Raw genomic sequence first — 26,611 nt, forward strand, 5'->3', positions numbered from 1 at the left:
AATTTAAAGATGAGGCTAACGGAGTGTTACTTGAAGAAATCGTAGCACTTATATCAAAATTGTATGCTGTGAAACTACATGATGACAACATTATAAAAAAGGCAAAAGGCGTAAAGAATTTGTATTTGAAGAAAAATGTACTTTTTGAAGACTACAAGCAAGTGTTGTATGAAGATAAAGTTATAACTGCACACTTCAACACAATCAGGAGTTATAATCATCAACTGTACAGCGTGACAGAAGTTAAGAAGGCGCTCTCCTGCAACGATGACAAACGACACATCCTACCAGACCGGATCCACACACTTCCATTTGGTCACTATTCCCTTAACCCTATCGACTAATTACCTTTTCATCGTCCTACACCACTTATCCTTTCTCCTTTCCGTAAAATTGGGGGAACACAGCATTGTCCGCTGTGTTCCCCCTTTTTTACACAAGGTTAAAATGACCTTGACCTATATAAGGAGATGCAAGAAAAAATGAAAATCATTACTTTGCCAACATTGACAGTGAAAACAACATAATGGCTTTTAAAGAAAACATTGTAAATGAGCTACACAAACCTGCAAGAGTAAACTTTCCAAGAAGAAATACAACTGTTAAAGGAATAAATGATTTGTATCAAGCAGATTTGATTGAAATGCGACCATATAGTAAAATAAATAAAGGACATCATTATATACTTACAGTGATTAACTGTTTTACCAAAGTTGCAGATGCATTACCATTAAAGGATAAAACTGGTAAAAGCGTAACACAAGCCATGGAAATCGCTATAAAGAGAGATAAAAACAAAATGAAACATTTACAAACTGATGATGGCAAAGAATACTTTAATAAAAGTTTTTCAAAGTTAATGGAAAAATACAACATAAACCACTACTCAACCAAATCTGAAAAAAAAGCGGCTATAATTGAAAGATTTAATAGAACGTTAAAAGGAGCGATGTATAAAATGTTTTCAAACAGAGGAACCTACTTATGGATTGATATTTTACCAAAGTTAATAAGTGATTACAACAACAGGTTTCACAGAACTATTGGGATGACACCAAATGAAGTAAACAGTAAAAATGCTAAACTTGTATTAAAAAGAATAAAGCACAATACAAAACCTAAGGTTGAAATAAAGAAGCCTAGAAAATTCAATGTAAATGATAAAGTTCGAATAAGTAAGTATAAAACGATATTTACTAAAAAATATCTACCTAATTGGACAAATGAAGTATTTACCATATACAAAGTGCAACCAACTATACCAGAAACATACATATTAAAGGATAATAAAGGCAATTTGTTACAAGGTGCGTTCTACGGACATGAACTATTAAAATCTACAGTAGGTGATGTATATCTTGTTGAAAAAGTGTTACAAAGGAAAAAAGACCAAGTTAAAGTACGATGGTTAGGTTTTAACAAAACAGAAGATTCTTGGATACCTATAAAAGACCTAATTTAACGGGAACAGCTCATTGTACTATTGGATTTCGAATAAGATGGAGATTGTTTGTCATAAAGATCAATTCAACATTAGTAATATTGATGATTACACTGTTGATAACGACACAATCAACACTGGCAAACATGGAAGTTTACTTCCAAACACAGTCAGATGTATTATAAGTGGTCCTTCAAACTGTGGAAAAACTAATGTCGTATTTAATTTGATTACAAATCCTAAAGGATTGAGGTTTAATAACTTATATATTTTTTCAAAGTCACTACATCAGCCAAAGTATCAATTGTTGGAGAAAATCATATCGAAGGTGTCAGGTGTTAACCTTTATAAATTTAACGCCAGTGATAAAGTTTTGCAACCAAACCAAGCTAAACCATATTCAGTATTTCTATTTGATGACGTTTCGTGTGAAAATCATGATACTATTAGGAACTATTTCGCCATGGGAAGACATAATAATATCGACAGCATATATATAGGACAAACATACAGTAAAATTCCAAAGCAGCTTATCAGAGATAATGCAAATGTTATAATTTTGTTCAAACAAGATGAAACCAACCTGAAACACGTATATAACGATCATGTAAATGCTGATATGTCATTTGATAAGTTTAAACAAATTTGTGGAAAAGCATGGGCAGAAAAGTATGGATTTTTGGTCATTATGAAAGAACAAGCCATAAAAGACGGACGATATAGAATAGGGTTTGATAAATACGTTCTGCTTCACTAAATATCACTATTTCAAATCAACACTTCGTACTGTAAACATGGCAAGTCAAGAAAAGCTCTTAAAAGAAATAAAATCACTTAGTGATTCTATTAGACATAAAAACAGAGCTCTGAAGTTAGGTATAAGTGAAAGAGAAAAGTTTATAGAATCAACGTTTAAACCCGTTACTGATCCTTTAAACAGATTAGTTAAAAATATTGAAAAACCTTTCGAAGGAGATGCTATTCTACCGATTTCTAAGTATGAAAAAGAATCAAGAGATTATGAACAATACAAACAATTTCAATCAACTGAAGAAAGTGGTGAAAGTGAAGAAAGTGAAGAAACAGAAGAAACAGAAGAAACTGAAGATTCAAGAGAAAAAGAAGGATTTTCCGCAGGTCAAGAAGAAGGATCTACTAATCCTACAAATCTAAGTACATTAAGCACAAACATAGCATTCAAAGGGAATTTGGGCAGAAAATATTTATTAAAGATGTTACATTCAACACAGGCTAATCGAAGATATCATATTTATGGAGCTAGACTAGAAGACAATGGTATTATGATTGGAGACAGTAATTTGGATATTGATGAAAACGATAACATCCTTATTGGTAACCAAAAATATAAAGGTACAACAGGACTGTTTGAACTTATTTTTAAAAACAAACCTGGTAAATATACCAAAAAAGACCTATCAGTGTTTAAAAATATACTAAATGATACAAATGCACATAAAAAGCAGTATTCCAAAGATTTGCCCATTTATCGAAATCGATCAATAAAATACACAAGTGTCATAGCTGATCTTTTTCCAACACAAGTGAAAAAATCTCAACTTAAAAGAAGAGCTATATCTACAGCTGAATTAAATGTGTTACACAAAAGACCAAGAACCAACGAACCTACATCTTCAGGGAAAGGATTATTAAAAAGTCTATACAATACCAACATAATATATTATAATGATGTCAATAAGCTGGTTGATCGAATGAGATTATTACATGAAGCCATGGAAGCCGGTCATACCGGATTGGACAATGAATGGGTAGCTTTAATCGATGAACTACGAAATCGAAGGATTATTGCTTAATCATCGCATATAAAAGGAGGACAAGAATCGAGGGAACTCAGTTGAATCATGAGCGTGGACAAGTTTGGAAGGTATTCCAATTTTGGAGAAAAACCAAAACCCAATGGTAAAAGATATAGTTTACCATTAACAGCTGAAGGAGATTATAACATAAGCAGCAAACGATTGAAGTTTGTAAAAGATCCAGAAGATGATAATGATGCAATAAATTTGAAAACTTTAAAAAGTGAAAAATTGTTGAGCTTACAACTTCAAAACGACTCTTATAATGCCAAGTCTCATAGAATAACAAATGTTGGTGAACCAATAGAAAACTCCGATTCCGTCACCAAAGATTATTTACTTTCAAAACTGTCAAATACTTTACAAGTTAATAATGAAGTTTACGATGTTAAAAACAGAAGAGTTACAAACTTAGCTGATCCTGTCGATAGTCAAGATTCAGTCAATAAAGGATATTTACATTCTATAATCCCTGAAAGAAAAGAAGATAGATTCTCTTTTTATAACTTTGTTATAAATGATATAGGATACCCTAAAGAAGATTCGGATGCAGTTAACCTCAAATATGTTAAAGATAATTGTATTATTCACGATAGTGAACAAATTGATTGCAAAGGTAAAATATTACATAAGGTTAAAGAAGGATTAAAACCAACAGATGCTGCCACTGTAAGTCAAATCATGTTACAAAAGAATGGAAATTGGCATGCTGAGAACAAAAAGATAACTAATGTAAAAGGTGGAGTAAATCCTGAAGATGTGGTAGTTTTTAAACAAGTTCCTGTAATAACCGATGAATATAAACATAATAATATAAAGACCACCACTTTTGATTGTAAAAACTTACCATTAGCAAATGTTCATAATGCAGTTTTACCTCACGAAGCGGTAACTTTGGATCAGATGAAAGATCATATAAAAAGCCAGTGTATAATAAAAGATGAACAAAATGAAGAAATATACACATGTAATAATAAAAGAATTACAAATCTTGAAGATCCACAACAAATGGATAATGCTGTCAATGTAAACTATCTTGCTAGACTTTTGGGTACTGTAATGTTTGATTTTCACAATATGATACCAGCATATCCAGGACATAACAAAGTGCATCCAGATCAAAGAGATCAATGGATTGATAGGGTTATTATGAAGCAATATTTTATGTCTAGCAGAACAAAGATGCTTAGAACTAAACCTGTAGAAAGATTTCACCATTAGAAAAATGTTTACAATGCAGTTTTACCTCACGAAGCGGTGACTTTGGATTAGATGAAAGATAATATAAAAAAGCAAGTGTTAATAAAAGATGAACAAAATGAAGAAGTACACACATGACGTAATGATACAACATATTCAAAATATAACAAAGAAGATGAAAATACAAAAAAGTATAATATGGATTGATAAAGGTACATAATAAGAAATCAATTCGTAAATGAAACATTCATTGTCAAACACTTGAGGAGTGAAGCCGATGTGGGTACATTCCCCTATAAATAGAGATGTTAAAGGTTAAGCACATCAGTCGTGATATAGAGAGCTTGAAGAGAGGAAGAGGATTGACATCATCAGCAGTTTCTCTATTATCTAAACCAATTGGAGCAATTGTTAACAAAACAATAGATTTACTACCAGTAGAACTGCATTTGCCTGGAGGATATCAATACTGTGGACCTGGAACAAAATTGAAAAAACGTCTGGAAAGAGGAGATTCTGGAATAAATAAACTAGATCAAGCTTGCAAACAGCACGATATAGCATATTCAAAGTTTGCAGATACAAAAAATAGATCCATAGCGGATAGAGCGCTTGCTGAAAAGGCTTGGCAAAGAGTAAAATCTAGTGACGCAAGTTTTGGTGAAAAAGCAGCAGCTTTGGCAGTAACAGCAGCAATGAAGACAAAAACTACGTTTGGAGGAGGAAAGAGGAGGAAAGGCCGAAAACGAACGGTTAAAAAGCAAGGAGGTAGTATTAAAAGGAAAAGAAGGAATAATCAAAATAAAAAAAAACAAGAAACCAACAATATGGTCAATGATAAAAAAAGGAGGAGGATTATACTTAAGACCATACCGTGTGTATTAAACAAGAAAAAACAAATACTAATTCCAAACAAAGAGTTGACAAATAAAGAATTAATTATATACGCTTCTTGTATGAAAATACCATTTTTTAGAGGAGTGTTTATGAAAGATGCATTGCCCGGTAAAATATGGAAAAATGAGACTGGAATAGTTAATTTAGAAAACAGTGAAGGTCCTGGCACTCATTGGATATGTTATAAAAAACTTGATCGAATTATTTATTATTTCGATAGTTACGGTAATATGCCACCACCTAAAGAGCTTCAACGTTACTTTCGCACAGCAAAACAAGTATTTTACAACTATAACAGAGAACAACCTGACAATACAACAATTTGCGGTCACTTATGTTTAGATTTTTTAGCTAGAAGCGTTAGTCAACTTTAAGATGTCTTCCTATACGGTCTCATTGACCGGCACTTCATCAACTCTGCGCAGTATTCTATTTCCAGCTCTACGATTGCAAAAAGGAAGATTATGGGAAGCTGCATTATTGGATTTAACAACATACAATTCTATTCCAAATATTTCTGAAGGAGTCAATAACAAATTACACTATTTCAAAAGCAAAAATAATTTGGGAGAATTAACACCAATGAAAGAAATTAGTTTACCGACAGGATCTTACGAAATAGACCATATTAACGAATTTATACAAAAACAAATGAAAAACGAAGAACTTAACGAACTTGTTCAAAAGGAATCAGAAAAAGAATATATAACAATAAGAGGAAATAACAATACCATGAAAGCTGAAATAACTTCTTCCTATTATATTGATTTTACTCAAAAACATTCAATTGGAGGATTATTGGGATTTTCTGAAACAACTCCAATACTAGAACCTAAAAAGACCTATTCTGGTGATAAAACTGTAACAATACTGAAAGTTAATACGATAGACATTACATGTAACATTATACAAGGATCATACAGAGATGGAGAGAATAGTCATATATTGCACACATTCTATCCGACAGTCGCCCCAGGTTTTAAGATTGTGGAAAAGCCACAAAACTTGGTGTACCTTCCCTTAAACACCAGTGTGGTTTCAGACATCGTGTTGAACATACTAGATCAAGACGGAAACCTCATAGACTTCAGAGAAGAACGTATTACGATCAGGATTCACATAAAAGCATCAACCTAAACCATGGGATTGTCATTCAAGAAGAGAGAGTTGTCGGGTAAACACCTAACTAGCTCATCATCTGCAAAAGGATTAACTACTGAAAACATTCGGTTTTTACAGGATATTGGATTAAAACTCATTGAAAATGGAAATACTGGATATAGCACAAGGACCGACATTCGACGAGACTTTATGGGAAAAGGAGTATCACACGCACAACCCCTACGCTTCGTCAAAATTGAATAATAATGATGAAATTAGAATTCCTATACAACAACAGGATATTTACACTCTTCCATGCGAAAGTTATCTATATATTGAAGGAAGAGTAACAAAAAAAGATGGAACAGCTGGAACCACCGTTCCTTTTATCAATAATCCAATGGGATTTTTATTTGATGAAATTAGATATGAAATATCTGGAGTAACTGTGGATTCTACAAAGAAAGTAGGTTTAACAAGCACATTAAAAGGATTAGCATCTTTGACACAAAACGAGAAGAATTTGTTAAGAATTGGAGGATGGGTTGCACCCGATAACGACACAATCACCCCTGATTCTGCAGGGAACTTTGATTTCTACATACCATTGAAATTATTTCTAGGCTTTGCTGAAGATTACAGAAGAGTAATAATAAATGTGAAACAGGAATTAGTGTTATTAAGATCATCAAATGATAAGGATACTATTTGCGCAGCAACTGGAACCACTGATGCAAATTTAGACTGGAATTTAACTTTGGACAAAATCGTTTGGAGAGTACCACATGTGCGATTAAATGACGAACATAGAATAACACTGTTGAGACAACTGAAATCAGATAGAGATATTGTAATACCATTCAGAAGTTGGGAATTTCATGAATATCCAGTTTTACCTAAAACACAAAGACATACATGGACTGTAAAAACATCTACTCATTTGGAAAAAGCAAGATATGTAATATTTGCACTACAAACAAAAAAAAGGAATAATATACTAGCTAATGCCGGTCATTTCGATCATTGCAAACTAACAAATTGTAAAGTGTTTCTTAATTCACAATTTTTCCCTTACGACAACTTTAATATTTCTTTCACTAAGAAGAGGTACACTGTTTTGTATGATATGTACGCTAGATTCCAAAGTTCATACTACGGGAAAACAAACACCCCGATACTGTCTCCCGAGCAGTACGAATCAAAAGCTCCAATAATTGTAATAGATTGTTCAAAACAAAACGAATCTGTAAAGTCATCAAGTGTGGATATAAAAATAGAAATGGAGTTTGAAGAGAACGTTCCTGATGCAACATCTGCATATTGTTTAATTTTGCATGATAAAATTGTAACGTACACACCATTGACGGGATTAGTCAAAACAGTGTTGTAAATGAGTTTCACCACAACCACCAGTCGGCTATAAAAGGAGGAGCTTCGCACACCACCAATCAGTCTTTGCTCGTTCGTTGAATGGGTAACATCCTACACTACATCATGAGTAAAATGAGTTCTCCATCAGTCGTACAAAAGGATGCAGAGGAAGCAGCATTATTGGATCAAGAAAACCATCAAGAAATCGTCAATGAAATAGAAGAGTTTTTAAAGTTTCGAAAACAAGAAGACAAGGAGGACAAGGAAGAAAAAGAAGAAAAAACTAAAAAAAATGGCACTAAAAGGAAGCGGAAAGATGAAGATACAATCCCAATTAATATTTTGAAAGAAGTTTTCCTACGCATTTACTATCCTATCTCACTATGTTTGGGTAAAAGTGTAACAGCTGGACTAATGAAATCTTCGGAATATACACCTACAGTAATCTTGCAGCATGGTACAAAAATGGTTATATTTTCTGAAACGGCATGGGAATCTTTTCTAAAACATTTAAATCTAATTGAATGTTACTTAAATACTAATGTTTGCGGAAGGAAAACTAATATTCGACTTTTGGATTCTGACAATGAAATTGACATAGTAAAGAATCGTGGAACACTACAAGTACGATTTAGAGATTTAACTCAACATGAAAGTAAAATTTTACTCTCACGTGAAGAATTCTACATTTTAATGCATGCAACGTCTCCTATCTCTAGATATATGAAACAACTTGTATTCTCAAGTTCAATCATCAAAGAGTATTTAATTGATACACTGGAAAAACAACCGGAAAGCACCATATTATACGGACACGTGGATACATCTATTTTTAATAGATTGCCTCATGAAGTTGGTATGTGGAGACAGTTAAGGAACTTCGAATCAATTGATGAAGAAGCGATAGAAGCGATAGAAGCTGTTGAAGAATATGAAACTATAAACCAAGAAGAACCAGCAACCCAAGAAGTGTAATTAAAGAAAAACAGTATAAAAGAGTGACCAAGGCGCGGTGTGAATTCAGTTGAACACTATACGTGGTGGTGTGTAGATAGGGTTAAACATTATGGATATAAAACCCTGTGTAATAGAATTTCAAGCATTTCGTGATAACAAAGATGAATTTGTGATAAAAGAATTAGTGATTTTAGATTTGATTACACATGTCGTATACCCGTTTATATTTGAAGCTCCATTTTCAGTAAACCAATTGAATGACAAAGCAAGAAGAACAAACAAATGGATAACCAAACATTTTCACCATATTCAGTGGAACGAAGGATTGATAAGCTATAAGCACTTAAACAATATCATGTATCATTTTTCTAACAAGTTTTCCCATATTTATACAAGAGGATCGGAAAAAAGACAATGGATACAACAATACACATATCACGATGTTTTCGACATAAGAATGGACAAGGATCATCAAATTAATTATGGACCTATTTGTACTTTAACAGATCACTCTTATCGCACAGTAACACAATGTGCACTACAAAACGCATACCGATTAGCTAATTTTCTAGTTCTTCACTATTGGGACAGAAATAAATTCAAACAGCAACAGTGGAAGTATTACGAAGGAAATAGCAGTGGAGGGGGGAACGTGTGCTATAAATACAGTGGACAGTCTCAGGATCCTCATCAGTATTACTCCAGACATCGCAGAGGCAACATCTCACAGGGTAGTCCTAATCAAGAAAATGGCTTCACAACAGTTTCTCCAGTCTTTGGTGGATCAGTTCAACACCCAGTCCAAATCCAGCATTCTAAGTACTAAGAAATGTCACGAATTGAAGGAACACAAACACTACATCGTTCACGAGCTGAAGAAGACAGAAACTTCACATGGAGACGCAATTTTAGCATCACTGAGCGAGGCACCGTTTTCACCAGGTGATGAACCGAAATTTCAAGTTTATCTTCCAAGACGATTTGTACAGCAACTACAAAACGAAGACCTGCGAGGTATTCAACCAGGATCCCTCTATTTGGTATCACACGGAGTTTGCGGAAACAATTCCACTGAACTATCTCTACACATCACCCATCAATGTTAGTTTTAAGTTTTTTTCTGTAAATAACCATCTATGTACATATTTTTGTTAAATGTTTTTGTCATTAAAAAAATAAATAAAAAAATTAAAAGAGGAAACAACATATCAGCATATAATTAATTCTATATGCTGATATGTTGTTTCTTTTTTTAAAATTCAAACAAATGACCTTGAACTTTTTTACTATAAATAACAGGTCTTACACGCAGTTGCTCTCAGTCTTGTTTTAACAATTCACCGAGCATCATGTCACCTTTTGTTTACAAATCCAAATACGATTTGGATAACTATTGTTGTACTTTAAAATGTTTTAGAAAGCCTGAAAGTAAAGTTGATGGAAAAGCTTGTAAAAAATGTGAGTCTGTTGGCTATTGCAAATGTAGGTGTAAAACATATCAAGACAAGCATCAAAATTACATACACGATCTAACACAAATGGTTAACCTACTATGGAAAAATGTAGACTAACTTGTGACAGATGCATGAGAGCTGCTGACTCTTGCACTATAAATAGCAGCTCACAACACATTGCTTTTCATTCTTGTTTTAGAATTCAGTCGAGCAACATGTCACAGTGTAATTCCAATTCATCTTTTGATCCCAAATCGGAATACGATTTAAAATACTATTGTTGTAATCTAAAGTGTTTCAAAACACCTGAATGTCAAGTAGATGGAATGGCTTGTAAAAAATGTGAATCGTTCTCCTATTGTCAATGTAATTGTAAAACGTATCAAGAAAAACGGAAACATCACTCACAAGACAAGGGACGTAGAATCAAAATACTTTTAAAACGGATGGAATGATGCCCTCATGATGCTCTCCCCCACCTCTACTACTTTCCCCCACCTCTACTGCTTTAGCTCCGCCCACTTCGTCAGGGACCTGCACTTCTTTACACGCAACAGTCACTTCGCATCCAGCTCTTCACCAGTCAACTCAACCTTTCTCGTTTACTTTGCACAAGATGGCCAACCTACAACAACAACAACAACAACAACAACAGTGGACAAGTGATATTGAAGACTCTGACCTACACCAAGCATGCATCGAAGCAGAAGAGCAGGAGCGAAAACGAAAGGAAAAAAAACTACTTCAACTGCTAGAGGAGGAGAAAGAGATTCGACGCAAATTTGATCGTGTTTGGTGCGCTCAGCCTCGAGACAACATCGAATGGGCCGAGCACAATGCAGACATGGCAAGATGGAAAGAGCTCCATAATACAATAGAGGAGTTGAAGAAGTAAACATCCAAGTACACAAGCGTCGCCGAACTACACAAAACGGCCTTTATAAAGGCCACCAATAAACTCATTCGTTTTACACTTTAGCAAACGCTCACTCTAGATACGTACGTTCGCACATGTTTTCCTTATTTATTGTAATAGTATGTAAGTTATTGTCATCCCTCATGTTTTATACAAATAAACAATAAACAAAACAAGGAAGCTATCCTACACTACAACTGTAGGCTAGCTTCCTTTTTTTAAAACACAAACAAATGACCTTGAAAATCATATGATCATCCTAATTATGACGTCAGCTCAAATCCGCTATAAAACACGAAATTTCCACCCCTATCGTACCTAACTGTCAAATCCCCCGTCATTTCCGGCTTTACACGTCATTTCCGCTTAACGGTCAAATCAGCTGGTGTGGCAAAACAGCTTAGGGGCTACTACTCTGGTGGGCGACAGTTTAATGTGGGTAATTAGGTATTTCTTAGTAATCTACAATTAATGTGACAGACGGGGTAGGTTAATTGCGCTTTTGCTACCAGCACTGAACTGGGTCCCTAAGGGTGGGTTAACTGGTAGGTTAGTTGATCGTTTACGGCTTCAACAATGTATCTCTAGATATTGTAAAGAGCAATGAAGCGTATGAAAATGCCTGTCAACCGAAATAATTCCTACAAAGATGGGGATTAAATGAGTTAAAGTTGAGGTAGCAGGTACCGGTTGTAGCGATTTCTCTAGGTTTGTACTTAAGGTGGTGCAGATATTTTTGTTCGCCGATCTTAACCAGTAAATTCAGAACTTAGTATGTACCATTTACCCTTACAAAATGAGAAAAATTCAGCTTGTAAATAAAAACTGTCTTAGGAAAAACATTAAACTTTTTCAGCGTATTGTAAAAATTTTAAATAAAAAAACTAGATCCTATAACACCTTGAATATTGACATTAATGAACTTTAATGGACGTTTCAAAGTAAAGTATGGACAGATATACATATACTGTGAACATGCTACTAAGCCACTAACAATAAATAAGTTAATGTTTTTTTATTTTGCTAAACAAAGTCAAATACAATCTATTTAACCTTGCTGTGAGAGAAAGTTAGTGTTTCAATGTGTTTTAACTTCCATGCAGCTAACAAACTATGTTTTCCACGCCAAGTAGACATAATTTACATACCTGGGTCCGTTGTGAAGTCCCTCTGGTACACAATATACTTGTCAGAATAGTGTGAATCTATATAGTATAACTTTGTCTTGTCCAAACTCCATTCAAAGCCGTTAATTATCTGCTTTCCCACGACCTTTATTTGCGCATCTTTACCTACGTCAATACTGTAGATATCACCAGAATTAGCTTTATACTGAAACAGCTCTGTTTTAGGATCTTGTGTGATTGTACCTAAAAGAAAGTTTAAAATTAGTTTTCCTACAGTCACCCGACAGATTAAGCTCCCTTGCACAAATTATAGTACAGAAAGCCTTACTTTGGGTGCACAGTTTTTACTTTGGCTCACAGTTTTTACTTTGGCGCACAGTTTTTTACTTTGGCGCACACCAGTATTTTTACAAAACAACAGAATCTGCGTGCTTTTATTATGCACGTAATCCATGTACGCTTGAAAATAAGTTGGCAACACTTAAAGATATTACGACCACGATCAGCGTTATATGATTCATAGTAACTGCAGGAACAATATTTATATGTAACACGAGTGCAAACTGCCTTTGCCCACTAGTTACACCAACATTAGCATAATTTGCCAGAATGCAAATTATTCTTTTAAATGAGCGTTTAGTTCATCACCTGCTAAATGTTGCCTTTTTTTGTTTCAGATACGCTTTAGGTCGTTCTTATGTGTTGCCTGTGTTTAAAAATTAGTATAGGACCTATATCTTTAATAAGTCATGATCAATCTTATCTAAAAAGATTTAAACTGTAGGGGGTGAAAATATTAGTTTACTGACTACCCTTTAGAGAATAATGAGACATATTATTAAAAATTTTATTTCTAATCAGCTCGGTTTTATTTTGCAGGATATTACATTTTATTCAAGGTATAATCATAATTAGTGTGTATAAAATCTATAAAATATTATTATGTTGGTATTATTTTTGTAATATACAGGGTGTTTGGAAGTCAGTGTTAACAATTTTAAGACGTTATTATGCACACAACTCGCGCTAAAAAATACGCAATTTGGACAGTGATATCTCTTTCCTACTTCTGGCAAAAGCCGCTGTTAAATTTTTCTACATTTTTAAGAAATAAAGGCTTTTTAAGAATCTGGATCAAATATTCTGTAAGGAAAATTTCCTGCCGGCAAAAACTCGTATGGTAACACAGAAAATTCCGCCACCTTAACAAATCAACGAAATCCCAGGAATCGCGCGATTGCACGGTTGCTGGGGTTTTCCAGGAGTCGATAGTGATTAGGATAGCCTCAGTATTGATAGTCTCGGTTAATCACAGCCCCGAACAGATAGTCACACTTATAGTCACCGCTCTAGTCAGAGAAGTTTGTGGGGGACCGATAATTTTGACGCGACTCTGTAGGTGATAACCTCTTAAACTACGTTTATACGAGCAATAAACTAAGTAGGTTCACCCTGCTTACCTACAGGTTTACACGTGAGAGCCTAAAACAAACAAGGGCTAAAAAAAGGCCTAGCCTAGATCCCTCAGGGTCTGAGTTTACAACAAGAAAGTTGGCTTAAGTTGCCATTGAAAGAAAAAAGGAAAGGAAAAAATAAAACTGCTGCTTCAACGTAAAATTAAAACTAAATATTGCACTTCCTTACTTGGACAACTTAAGCAAACTTTTGCCAACCTAGGCAAGCAGAAACCTGTCTGCTGGGACAAACTTGTGGACGTCTCTAAATTAAAAAGATTTAAAAATTAACACAAGTCCCAAAACAAATTTTATAACGTTAATTTAAAACGGGAGACACCAACTTCAATATCCCATTTAATTGTTTTTTTAAATAACGCAAGACTAGGGTTGAGGGCCAGGCCCAGCCTTCATATTGCTACAAAGTTTTGCTCACTAAAACTGGTAGAGAAATATTAAAATTTAACAAAAATGTTGTTACACAACTCACCAAACGACGAAATAAATAACCGAACACGTTCCACCATAAAACTGTGAAGGTAAACGCTTCAAATTCAACTTTAAGAACTTCAGCTTACGAACGCGAATTTATCAAGACGTAGTACGACGAACTTGACACAAGTAACATCGAAACAAATGGCCGGGCTGAAAATGAATAAACAGCCTCTTCGCCAACTTTACGATTGTCGAGAAGACCAGGTCACCCGCTGATTCGTCAGCGAGTTACGAAGAATAAAAAAATAGGTTGAGACTCGTGACCAGGTCAGCACGAGACGCTTATTCAGGACAAAAAGGGGAATAAAGTATAATCAGTCCTCCTTCTTCTCCCGGAGCATGTCCGCAAATTGGCTTCTGCAATGACGTCGTCTGTGGTTTAGACTTCAGAGAGGTTATCCTGTGCTGATTAGTGCCGTGACTAGGCCTAGGGATCAACACTCAACAGCCAACAACTGTTTAACTTAGGCTGTTTAACTTTTAAAGGCCGTTCTGTGGTAATCGTCTGTTTTGATCAACTAATAAAATTATTCATACCAACAACAGGTAAACTGGGGTCTTCTTTAGTATTTTAACCTGGTTACAATACCTTCTGAAATAAACCCCCTTACCATTTAGGTTCGTTACAATTCTATCAGAAAACGGATTGGTTTGTTGCATATACAGGGTGTTTGGTACTCAGTGTGAAAAAATTTTTTTTGTGTAAGTACAAAGTAAATGCAGTATGATGATGCATATAAAATGTCCCAAGTCTAAAAATTAGCTTCCCAAAGAATTATTTTATGTTTTTAAAAAATGACTATGTTTTTAAACTTAATACAGCTATTTCTCAATTATCTGTAAATGGATTTGAGTAGACAATGTCATTTCCGTGTTCTACATTAAATTTTGAATAAGAATAATACAAAATGACAGAGGATCAGTTGTAAAAACTCCATCGTAAATAGATTCAAAGATAAAAATTAAGATGTTTGGTAAAAATTCAAAAAAACATTGGTCAATTGCATTTGTTCACACCCTGTATACAAGAAAGTGTCGGAATATGTTAAAAACTGCGCCATTTTATAAGCTTTCCAACCATATGCTACACCATTGAGCTTTCTGTCTGCTTATGTACGCTTTCGCGGTTTGAAGACTACAAAGCATGGCGTCTTTATCATTTAAAACATAGAAAGTCAGCATGTATTAAGCAAAAGTTGTATTTTTGTTTCAGCTTGAACAGTAAAAACAGTAAATAAGTTCTCTGTTCTGGCATTCAAACCACTAAAATAAACAAAAAAATATCTAAACCTCAATAGTGTAGCATATGGTTGGAAAGCTTATAAAATGGCGCAGTTTTTAACATATTCCGACACTTTCTTGTATACAGGGTGTGAACAAATGCAACTGACCAATGTTTTTTGAATTTTTATCAGACATCTTAATTTTTATCTTTGAATCTATTTACGATGGAGTTTTTACAACTGATCTTCTGTCATTTTGTATTATTCTTATTTAAAATTTAATGTAGAACACGAAAATGACATTGTCTACTCAAATCCATTTACAGGTAATTGAGAAATAGCTGTATTAAGTTTAAAAACATAGTTATTTTTGAAAAACATAAAATAATTCTTTGGGAAGCTAATTTTTAGACTTTGGACATTTTATATGCATCATCATACTGCATTTACTTTGTACTTACACCAAAAATTTTTTTTCACACTGAGTACCAAACACCCTGTATATAACATATATAACGAACACGAAAAAAACACACAGAAAACGAATATAATACTGTAAACTGGCCAGTGTAATTAATCACGGGAGACACGTGTGGTGACGCCGTAATATGAGTCATGACGTAATGACGTCACGGTTTTCTATGTTTTTTTTCGTGTTCGATATATATATGTTCTCAGCGTTAACTACGAATCTAACCAAATTGGTTAGATGACTTGATGTTTTTGTTTTTTACCTGAAGATGGACTTTTAAGTCCGAAACTATAGTAGTACACTACTACAGCAGGATCACTTGACGAAGCCAGGTAACATAAACCATTTAGCTATGTCAGGAAACTTTGAACAATCTAAATCATGGATTTTGCCGGAAGTAGGAGAGCGATATAATAAGCCAAATGACTTTTTTATCGCAATTTGCTTGCAAAATAATGCCTTAAAATCTATGACACCGACTACCAAACACCCTGTATAAACAGCTGTCTGTAGTAGGCCTTCATACTGACAACACAGAGCAGAAGTAAGAAAGCAGTTTTAAGGGAACTTCTGAAATTATACCACAATACAAAATACGCACACTGCAGCAAACCTGCAGACTAAGCAAATTCCTATTTGTCTAACAGTAGAATATAAAAAAGGAAAATACATATAGAGCTAAAAAAAACTTAGTACAATGTGGCATAACGGCCATTTCAAGGCCATACAATTGATATTGTATATACATTGAAAATTTGTATTTCAGTGTATGAGGACCGATATGATCCATTTATTCATTTATGCAATACAATTAGTTGTAGTTGATTTAATTTGGCAAATATAAATATATCGTATTTAACAAATTATCAATTTTGAATATTTAAAAGTATGATCTTTATTTGGTTTAACGAATTGCTTACTTACCAGCCCAAAGACGTCCTTCATAGTCCGCTCTTCCATCATTAAAACGCTCGGCTTCATCTCTTGCACGAGCGTCCAAGAAAACTATATTTTCATTTGTGATAACCATGTCATTTATACAATCCCACTGTATCTCAGCTAGTTTATCTTTCACTCCTATAAGCAGCTTGTCCACCGTCCCTTCCACTCGAATCACCATGGACAAAGGTTTCAGCTTTTCTTCTGTAAAGTTGTATTTTTATAAATCATTGGCAAACGATTGTGTGTGCAGACTTTCACCCCATATTTTATCAACAGTGTTTAAGAAACCTGCTGATTGCACTGAAAACGTTTTAATTTATTTTTTATTAAAACATTTTGCAAACCATTTGTTTATTGTTGAGTCTGAAAACATAAAATGTTGCAGTTTGTCCCCAAATATACTTCTACTTCACAGTCCATGTATAACCATTTGCAAATGTTATACTGCAAATATCGACTTCTGGAGAGAAGTTGGTAGGTTGTTGTGTCGTTGTATGTAAAATGGTCACAGACAAAATAAAAAAGTGTGAAATTTAAAATTTCTTAGAGATTTATTCCATCAAATAATAAATCAAACATCGTTATTTTCCTTATTTAGAAATATTTCAATAAAAAACTTAGTAATATTTTAAATTTGATATTGGGCTATTATTAAAAACCTTTCCTGTCAATAAAGCTAAGTAGTTATTTTAAACTTTAATTTATTAATATAAAACTAGGAAATACGTCTAACAATTTCACTTGTTAGTGATAATCAGATGGGCTGAGGGGCCATGCTAAAAAAAACCTTTAGATTTTGTTACTGGTGTATTTTTTTTAAATCGTTTGTTTATTTTCTATTATTAGTTTTCTGTGTTGGTTTAGCGAATTTGCAATGGTTTTCAATGAATTTCAGATTACATTTAATACTGCGAAACAATAATGTACAAGCGCTTTCAACTTAAATCAAATGAATGTCATAACCCTTTGTACCATTGTATATGTTTACGTTAAAGCATCTATTTATAATAATACGTGAAGCCGTTTTTTGTTAACGCAACTCCTGCCTTATTTGTAGACAAATTTCAACGTTTAAGGTGTCAAAAGATTCGTCTTAATATGTAGTTTTGCAATAAGGTTTTAGAATATTAAAACTCCTACTCTTAAGGGCGTGAGACCCTCTCAAAGTCGGGTTTCCCCCATAAGAAATACATAGAACAAATTAAAAACAAAAACAGCTGTTTATAAAAAGAAACTCATTAGCTTTTTGGGAGTAAATATTAATGTTTGTAATATTCAGTAGGTTAAGACCAAGTTAACCAGTTAATCAGTTTTGCAAGAAGAGCGGAAAATGCCTCAAGTTCAAAGAAGAATATAAAAAAAGGGAGGATACAATTAATAATAAGATATCTTATGAGTATAAGGAGAGTCCTGGTCTAACAGATACCCACCCAGATATACATTCATTTGGTGAGATGAATAATATTTGTTAGTTAAGCTATGCAACTTGGGGACCACCAGTTGACGGGCAAGATCACTCACATAGTGTTGTCACGGTGGTAAAGTAAACTTGATTAATGTCAGATCAAATGAATGCATGCAAGAAATGTTTACTTCTGACACTGACAGATCGAGAAACTATAATAATGCCTTCACTATGATAAGTTCAAGTAGTAAGATTATACCAAATCTTGGCGGACCTTATGCTTTTATTGTAAACCTTTGTATTACTTGCTCTACTTTAATTGAGAAAAACACAAATAGATTGTTTACTTCTATGTTATGTTGCTAGTTCTTCGGACAAACTTATAAAAAGTTTTTTGACTGAATTCACCAACACAACCCAGACATTTCAAGTCAAAAATAAGAAATGTCTAAAAAAAATTTGCTATTAAACGTTTTAGTGGCCATATTATACCAAACATAAGTGAAGAATTGGGGTTTATGTATTCAAAGCTACGAGTAAGTAAATTCGTTTGATTAGGGGGATGTCTCAAATCAAAAAAATAAAATGATCCAACTTAAATAACTTAACACAGGTTATCAGTAAGGCAACAGTTTTCTTCAATTCTCAATGCAAAAAACACCTTTGTTGCAACATTTTAGCTCGAATTGAAGCGGATTGTTTAGCATTCATTAGATTTCTAACAAGTGTTTAAACAACTCTAAGATGTAACTAGAATTACTCGAATGTAAGCATGACGTTTTCTTTGGCGTTATGTTTCATACTATGTGGCTCATTGAGCCGCACGGGTTCTCTGTTATTATTATTGCGGTAATTAATACATTTTTATTACAAAACAAACATCATGTGCATGCATTTTAGTTTTCTTTTAACCCCAAATTAAACACCGCCATAGCTCGCCATAGGCATAGCTCACTGTCCAGTTAGATTAGTCAGACTACTCCAACATATCATTTTTTCACCAACAGATTATTCAACGAACTTTTCGATTCTTTTCTATATTTACTTGATTCTTGATCCCCGCCTATTGTAGCTGTCTTGATGACTTTGCCGACTGGGTCGTAGCAGACGATGGCCATCTCTTCATCACCAAAGCCCGACTGTACCCAGTAAAGACGCTTTTGTACAGCATCCCAGTGGAGCCCTCCGTTCATAATCCTACGTTCAAAAGACTGTATTTGTCGCGTTCTGTAGTTGTTATTCTGAAACAATATTTAGATAAATTACAATGAACGCATTTATATATAAAGCATGGATAAGCACTTTTTGATTCAATAATAACTACATGTATAGGAACTTTTATAATTTTAATTGCATAATACTGTATTGGACCAGTAAAATTGGGTTAAGTATATTTTTAAAAACTTTATCATGGTTTTACTAGTAACCATTTGCTAGTACATTTGTCTCAAAGTAAAGAACTTTATATCTTAGAAGCCCACACAACCCGTTGTTATAAAAAGTTACTTTTATTTTAAAGATTTTCCCTAACAGTAAAAAAAAGACTCCTATCACAACCTAGAACTAAAATCACATCAAACTTAGATTCAAAACATTTTATTCAACATGACATTATATACAAGAAATACATAATATTACAAATCAGGAGCTGGTATACATACTAGAATATTATCAAAAAAGAACCGTAAGAACAAAATATATATGTATATATGTATATTATTCTGTATATAACTAAATCAATTATTATTTTATAAGTAAAATTGAGTTATTGTGATAGGTTATAGGTGAAAGTGAAATTTATATGTAAGACAAGCTAATTATAGGCTTTAAGCCTGTCGTCCTATAGTCATCAGCCACGCACAGATTTGGCGTTTGTACACAGCAACATTGATTTAGCAGCATTTATGTTGTGAGGTATGTTACAATAAAGAATATCGGCGATGTAAAATACATTATTTTTTAACTAACTATAGGCTAGTTGAGAAGTACGGTATCCAAAGTTTCGCCTGTGTCTTGTGTGATAACTGTAAGTTATAAAACATAATTTCTTAGTTATTCTTAATAAACAAGTAATAATGCTTCGATGAACAATTATTTGACTGGGAATTTGGAAATACCTAGATTAGTTGGTTTAGGTGTTTTGAGATTGTGATTGTGATTAAGGTTTTCTCCGTGACATTAAGAGAAGCCAACGTGGCAGCAGATGCAACCCCACGCCGGTACGCCATACTGCAACACAGACTGCGTGTGCATTGTAAACATATCTGCAGTGATCCATGGTCAACACACGGCTTCATTTGCAAAGGCGTAGACTAGTTTCCAATCTTTCCTTCACAAAAATGGTATGAGGAAACCCTGTCAGTCTTTGGCTAATGATTAACCCGAGGTACTTGTATTGGTCCCCACGATCGCTGATGTCACATCCGCAGGTATTAGACCACGGATTACCACATGAATGAAGATACGTCTTGCGTCACGAGTTTGAGTTTGGCATACACTTGGTTTTTGATACATTTAATTTTATTGTATTGTGATCAAACCAATTCTTTGTTTTAAGTGAGTCAGACGAGGATGATGTTTGAGGATAAACATCGCCCAAGGTGTTGCCCGAGGACACCACGGCCGTGTCGTCAGCAAAAAGAAAGGCTGCAGAGCCCCTGCTTACTAGGATCCAAAGGAAGCAAAATACTTTTATATGAATCGCAAATGGAGGGGACAGTGTCCTAAACGGTGCTGTCCCTGTGTGTACAGAGTGTATCAACTGAAAAAAAATACATTTGGAATCTTTAACTATGTTCCAGAATTTCTTAGGATATCCTTGAGCCTCATATGTATATATATTTTTTTTAATCATATTGTGCCTTTTTAGGGTAGACATTTTTATCTAACATAGCCCAATCTAGCATTGAAGGGATACTTATTGGTTAGTCTACTCAATTTGTCTCAATGGCAGATTTTAAGAGACCAGTCCTTGGTGTTGTCTTAAACTTTTTAGTGGTTGCGGTAGATGAATTTCGTTCAACTGTGGAAATAAGAATGTCATTTAAGGTTTTTGCGACGGTACTGACATCTACTGATGTATACAGGGTGTTTTTTTAAAAACTTGCATCTTTATTTATGTAAAAACCGCAATAGATAGAAATATGCAGTTTGCGGGAATCATCTATTGACGTAGGGGGGCCAATTGTTTTGAATTCAACGTTACATTCACATTCCCCCCCCTTTCCCCCCCGCCCCCAACTTAATTTTTTTAAATAGCAAGGTACCCCTTGTGACATATCAAATAAAAGAGCATGAAAAAAGAAAATTTTTGATGAAAAAAAAATTGAAAATCGGTTAATAAATTTGTGAGATATTTCCCCCCTCACCCCCCCGGAACTTAATTTTTTTTTAATAGCAAAGTACCCCTTGTGACATATCAAATGAAAGAGCATGAAAAAAGAAAAATTTTGGCGTAATTTATTTTTCATTTGATATGTCACAAGGGCGGGTACCTTGCTATTAAAAAACAAGTTATGGGTAGGGGAAAAGGGGGGTGATTATCTCACAAATTCATGAGCCGATTTTAAATTTTTTTTCACCAAAAATTTTCTTTTTTCATGCTCTTTCATTTGATATGTCACAAGGGGTACTTTGCTATTAAAAAAAATTAAGTTCCGGGGGGGTGAGGGGGGGAATATCTCACAAATTTATGAACCGATTTTCAATTTTTTTTCATCAAACATTTTCTTTTTTTATGCTCTTTTATTTGATATGTCACAAGGGGTACCTTGCTATTTAAAAAAAATAAGTTGGTGGCTGGGGGGGAAAGGGGGGGAATGTGAACGTAACGTTGAATTCAAAACAATTGGTCCCCCTACGTCAATAGATGATTCCCGCAAACTGCATATTTCTATCTATTGCGGTTTTTACATAAATAAAGATGCAAGTTTTTAAAAAAACACCCTGTAGATTAGATCCCAGTTTTGTACAAGGAGATCTTGTTTTATATGTTTCCAGTTATTTTTTTGGGGTGTGGAAACTTACTTTAAGATTGGTTGTAACAGTACTTCGAATTTCAACACAAATACTATTTGCCAATTACAACCATCAGCACGGGTAGTATCTGGCTAAACTCGTATAAATATTGTTTTCGATACTTATATGCAACACATGCATATTCCGTCATTAAAGGGCAAACATTTTTAAATTTTATGTGATATAGGTCATCCAGCTGCTCTAACATTTAATATTTACATGAAACATTATATTTTGAAACAACAACACTAACTTCGTAAACAATTTCTCTCTAAATTAGTTATTATTATGACGATCTCTGGAAAAATTTATTTCCACCTTAACTAACCATAACATACACAAACATAACTATCATACCTAACGTACACTACTTAAAAACTAAGAAATATATGCATTGACCTTATCATACAAATAACATCGTCTAGTCATTGGCCATTATACAATTAGATGTATCATAAGGATCTATATCTAATATATTAGAATATTACTCACAATGTCTGTAGCATGCACATAATAAATACTGGCAACCTGTAACAAAAAAATATATATACCTGCAAACATTTGAATAGAAATTATTTGACGTTATCACTCAATAAATAATACAACAAAATATACTGTAGTTCTATAATTTATTGTTCATACAATCAATCTAGATTGTAGTCTAAATTCCTTATATTTCTGTCTGTGTTAGTGATTTTTAAATTTATTTTATCTTAGACATTTTTTCAAGATATAAATTTCAAAATTGGTATAAATGTGTCGTTTAGAAGGGAAAAAAGAACTTAAGGTATTTTTGTCTAATAACGTAAACCTCTTCAACATAGCGGCCACTTAAAATATTCAAATCCAAATGTTATGAAAACAGTAAATATTAGGATACTTACATAATTATTAAAACATAGAAAACTTAAATCCAAATTAAATGAGACATTTTCTGGTTAAATCGGATGACAAACAACACACTTATCAGTTTTGAAGAAATCTAAGCGTTTTAGACCCATACTTATACCATTTTATGTTAGTCTCAGCCAAGGAACAAGTCGACAGAATATGTACATACTATATGAAAACAACCTGTATACATGAATATAGAAATTATAGTGATTAGGGCAACTATTATTATATGTAAATACATAATTAAAAACTAATTACCCTTTTAAAATACATTTTATTGAACAACGACAATAATGCACACAAACAGAATTAAGCAATTTACACCAACACATAAATTCGATCACTACACAAATTAAATACAACATTCACACATTAACTTTTTAGATTTCAAAAAGAAAAACACAAGCATATATTTGAAATTTACCGAAAAATTACTACAACAGATAGTATCATACCTTCTAATTCTAATCATCCATGGCAAAATAATTAGCAACATTTCTTTCATAAAAACATAGACTTGTAAATATTCCTATGTCTACTGAAAACTGTAATAAAGATAATAATACGATTGTTTATTTGAGAATATGGAAAGTGGATACAATCCATATATAATTAATAAAATAATAAAAAAGAAAATTTAATAAAACTTGGGACATAAAGAATCCCTTCAGAAACAGAGAACCAAAGAAAATAATTTATATGCATACCACACAATACCTAAACTAACAAAGCCTCATGAAAAACTCCCAACCGTAAAGATATGATAATCAATTATGGGAAAAATTATGAATTCCGAATCATAAATAAAAAATAAAAAAATATTGCAAAAGGGAATATAACTAACCAAAATCAAGATATAAGTAAATCAGTTATTTGTTAAATCAAATGTTCTGAATGTCATAAAGTTCTACATTGGGAAAACTAGCTGAAGTTTTGAAAAACGATTTTAAGAACACATTCAAGCTTTAAGATCAGGGAACCAAATAAAGATGAAATTTAACTTCACAGAATATTTTATACAAACAGATCATGAATACAAAAACATAAACGTAAATTAATGAATACTCGAATTTGACGAGTTTGAAAAATATTCCAATAGCATGTTAAAGAAGATTTTTATATACTGTATACAAAAGCTATAAACAACATCAAGAAAATTTACTAAACACAATGGACCTTAACAAATCTAATCCAATATTATAAAAAGTAGTTTCATTATTTTTTTATTTTTAATTTTACATGCTTAATTATGAGTATGCATTACTTCCAAAGCTAAGATTTCCATGCTAAAAAATTAACGTAGTCCTCTCCATTTCCCAGACTAACTGCCTAACTACAGTTGTAAAAAATCCAATACCGTGCAGATAAATTAACTTACTACGCCTAAAATGAAATGACTTAATAAACTAATAGAATGGGTTAGCTAGGCATGAAGGACTCACTGTTGCCAGCAAAATATGTAAGAAGTGCATTCTTGAAGCCAGTGTCGATGTAGTTCTTCCCGACCTCTCTCATCGACTGACGGTTTTTGCTTGTAAATTGCCGCGATGTGCCTCACAAACGTCAACCAACAGCTGCACAACTATCGTCAGCAGTTAATTGAGAGCAGCTGTCCTAGAATTTCAGTTTTACTAGTATGTTAACCAAAATTTGCAAACTGCAAAATAACCAAATACGCTTAGGATCAGCTTTTCATAATCATAAGATCAGCTTGTAACGGAAAGTAACTAAATCAAAGTACGTCTATAACACCCAAAACATATATTTACACTTATAATGTTAAGTCACAAGACGCTAAATATATATAATGAATATAAATAATATATATATAATACATATATATATATATATGGAATATATATATATATGGAATATATATATATATGGAATGTTTAAACAAATCCTGGAATACTCAGAAGTTCTGGGACTCAAATTTCTAAATAAACTCCCCAAGTGCTCCTGTTTTTCAAAGAAGCATAACAAATCTTTATTGGTTTACTGTAAATTCTTTTATGAGCTGGAGGAATATTTAAAATGTTCAACCAAATAAATTTCAGTCTTGCCATTACCTAGTCCCCTAGTGTATACAATGTTCTTTATAAGTATTTTTTTCTCTCTTAAAAGCTGTATTATGTTAGTTATATGAAGTATATGAGTATTATATTCACGCGAAAAATTTGATCAAATTACAAGTTATTATTTTGTAAGAACCTACAAAATGATGTGTCCGAAAACTCGTCCTCACTCAGTTGGGATCTTATCAGACATACTTACTCTTACTCCCATGACCATGGATACCCGAGGTGGTATTTGGCCTCGCCAACAAGTTGCCTCCATCTCTCCTTGTTCTCTGAGTCTTATTTCCTTGCTCTCAATTTTTGCAAATCTTTCTCCACCCGGTTCTTCCATCGATTCTTAGGTCCTCCTCTGCCTCCTCTGGGCCTTTTTCCTGCTGATTTTTGTCTCCAACTTCTTTAATTAGTATGCCATCTTTTGGCCAGCCCACCTGAGTCTTCTGCTCTTTGCTTCTCCTACAATGTCTGGGAAATGGTACATGTCCCTTATTTCTTGGTTGTGCCTAATTCTCCATTCTTCTCCAACTCTAACAGGTCCAAATATTTTTCTCAAATATTTGAGATTCTTGATTTTCTTACGCTTATCAGACATATGCAACATTTGTTGTCACATATTGTGATCCATCCTGAAGATTGATATCCAAATGATCCTTTGGGGACAAACCCCCAACTCACCACATGATTCATAAGCACTGAATGCTGTCACCTATTTGGTAGTTAATCGCTATTTTAATACGATTTTATTAGTTTGCTTTCTTGTCCGGTACAAACTTTGCAATCAATTTTATACAAACTTTCCGATGAGCTAGAGACTTGAAACTTGAAACACAGCTCACAAATAGAAGACAATGCAATATTATATCATTTAATTTTCATATTTCCCTTGGGCTACGCCCCATGGGCTTGTTTTTATCAACTCGCTTTCTTGCAAATTTTTATACTTCCCGATGAGCTAGAGACTTGAAACTTGAAACATAGCTCACAAATGGACGACAATGCAATATTATGTAATTTAATTTCCATATTTACCTTGGGTTACGCCCCATGGGACTGTTTTTTGTTTTTATTAGCTCGCTTTCCTACAAATGTTGATATCAATTTTAAACGAAGTTCCCGATGAGCTAGCGACTTGAAATTTTAAACATAGCTTACAAATTGGATGACAATGCAATATTATATCATTTATTACCATACTTCCCTTGGGTTACGCCCCATAAGTCAGCTGTAAATACTGAAATTTGACAGTTCGAAGAGCAGAAGGTTAAAAGGTACAGGTTAGTTTATGTTTATAGTAGGTAGGCCATACATTCAATCCAATACATAATTATATGAAAA

The 26,611-nt window shown here is 33.5% G+C and overlaps 1 protein-coding gene across 1 annotated transcript in view; it reads right to left on the bottom strand.

Annotated features, from left to right (window-relative positions):
* Positions 1-24,724, bottom strand: part of LOC128996104 (regucalcin-like) — a 33,696-nt gene extending 8,972 nt beyond the window's left edge. Inside the window, exons 1-5 of the mRNA XM_054421218.1 lie at positions 24,644-24,724; positions 22,800-22,835; positions 19,336-19,531; positions 16,868-17,086; positions 12,321-12,542 (exon numbers count right to left, since the gene is read on the bottom strand). Of these exons, the coding sequence (XP_054277193.1) occupies positions 12,321-12,542; positions 16,868-17,086; positions 19,336-19,531; positions 22,800-22,835; positions 24,644-24,673 (703 nt within the window). The 5' untranslated portion in view covers positions 24,674-24,724. The remainder of the gene's footprint in view (positions 1-12,320; positions 12,543-16,867; positions 17,087-19,335; positions 19,532-22,799; positions 22,836-24,643) is intronic.
* Between the last annotated feature and the right edge of the window lie 1,887 nt (positions 24,725-26,611).

The sequence above is a fragment of the Macrosteles quadrilineatus genome, unplaced genomic scaffold, assembly GCF_028750875.1.
Source record: "Macrosteles quadrilineatus isolate MER2022 unplaced genomic scaffold, UCM_ALF_1.0 Scaffold_6__1_contigs__length_79288215, whole genome shotgun sequence".
NCBI lineage: Eukaryota > Metazoa > Arthropoda > Insecta > Hemiptera > Cicadellidae > Macrosteles > Macrosteles quadrilineatus.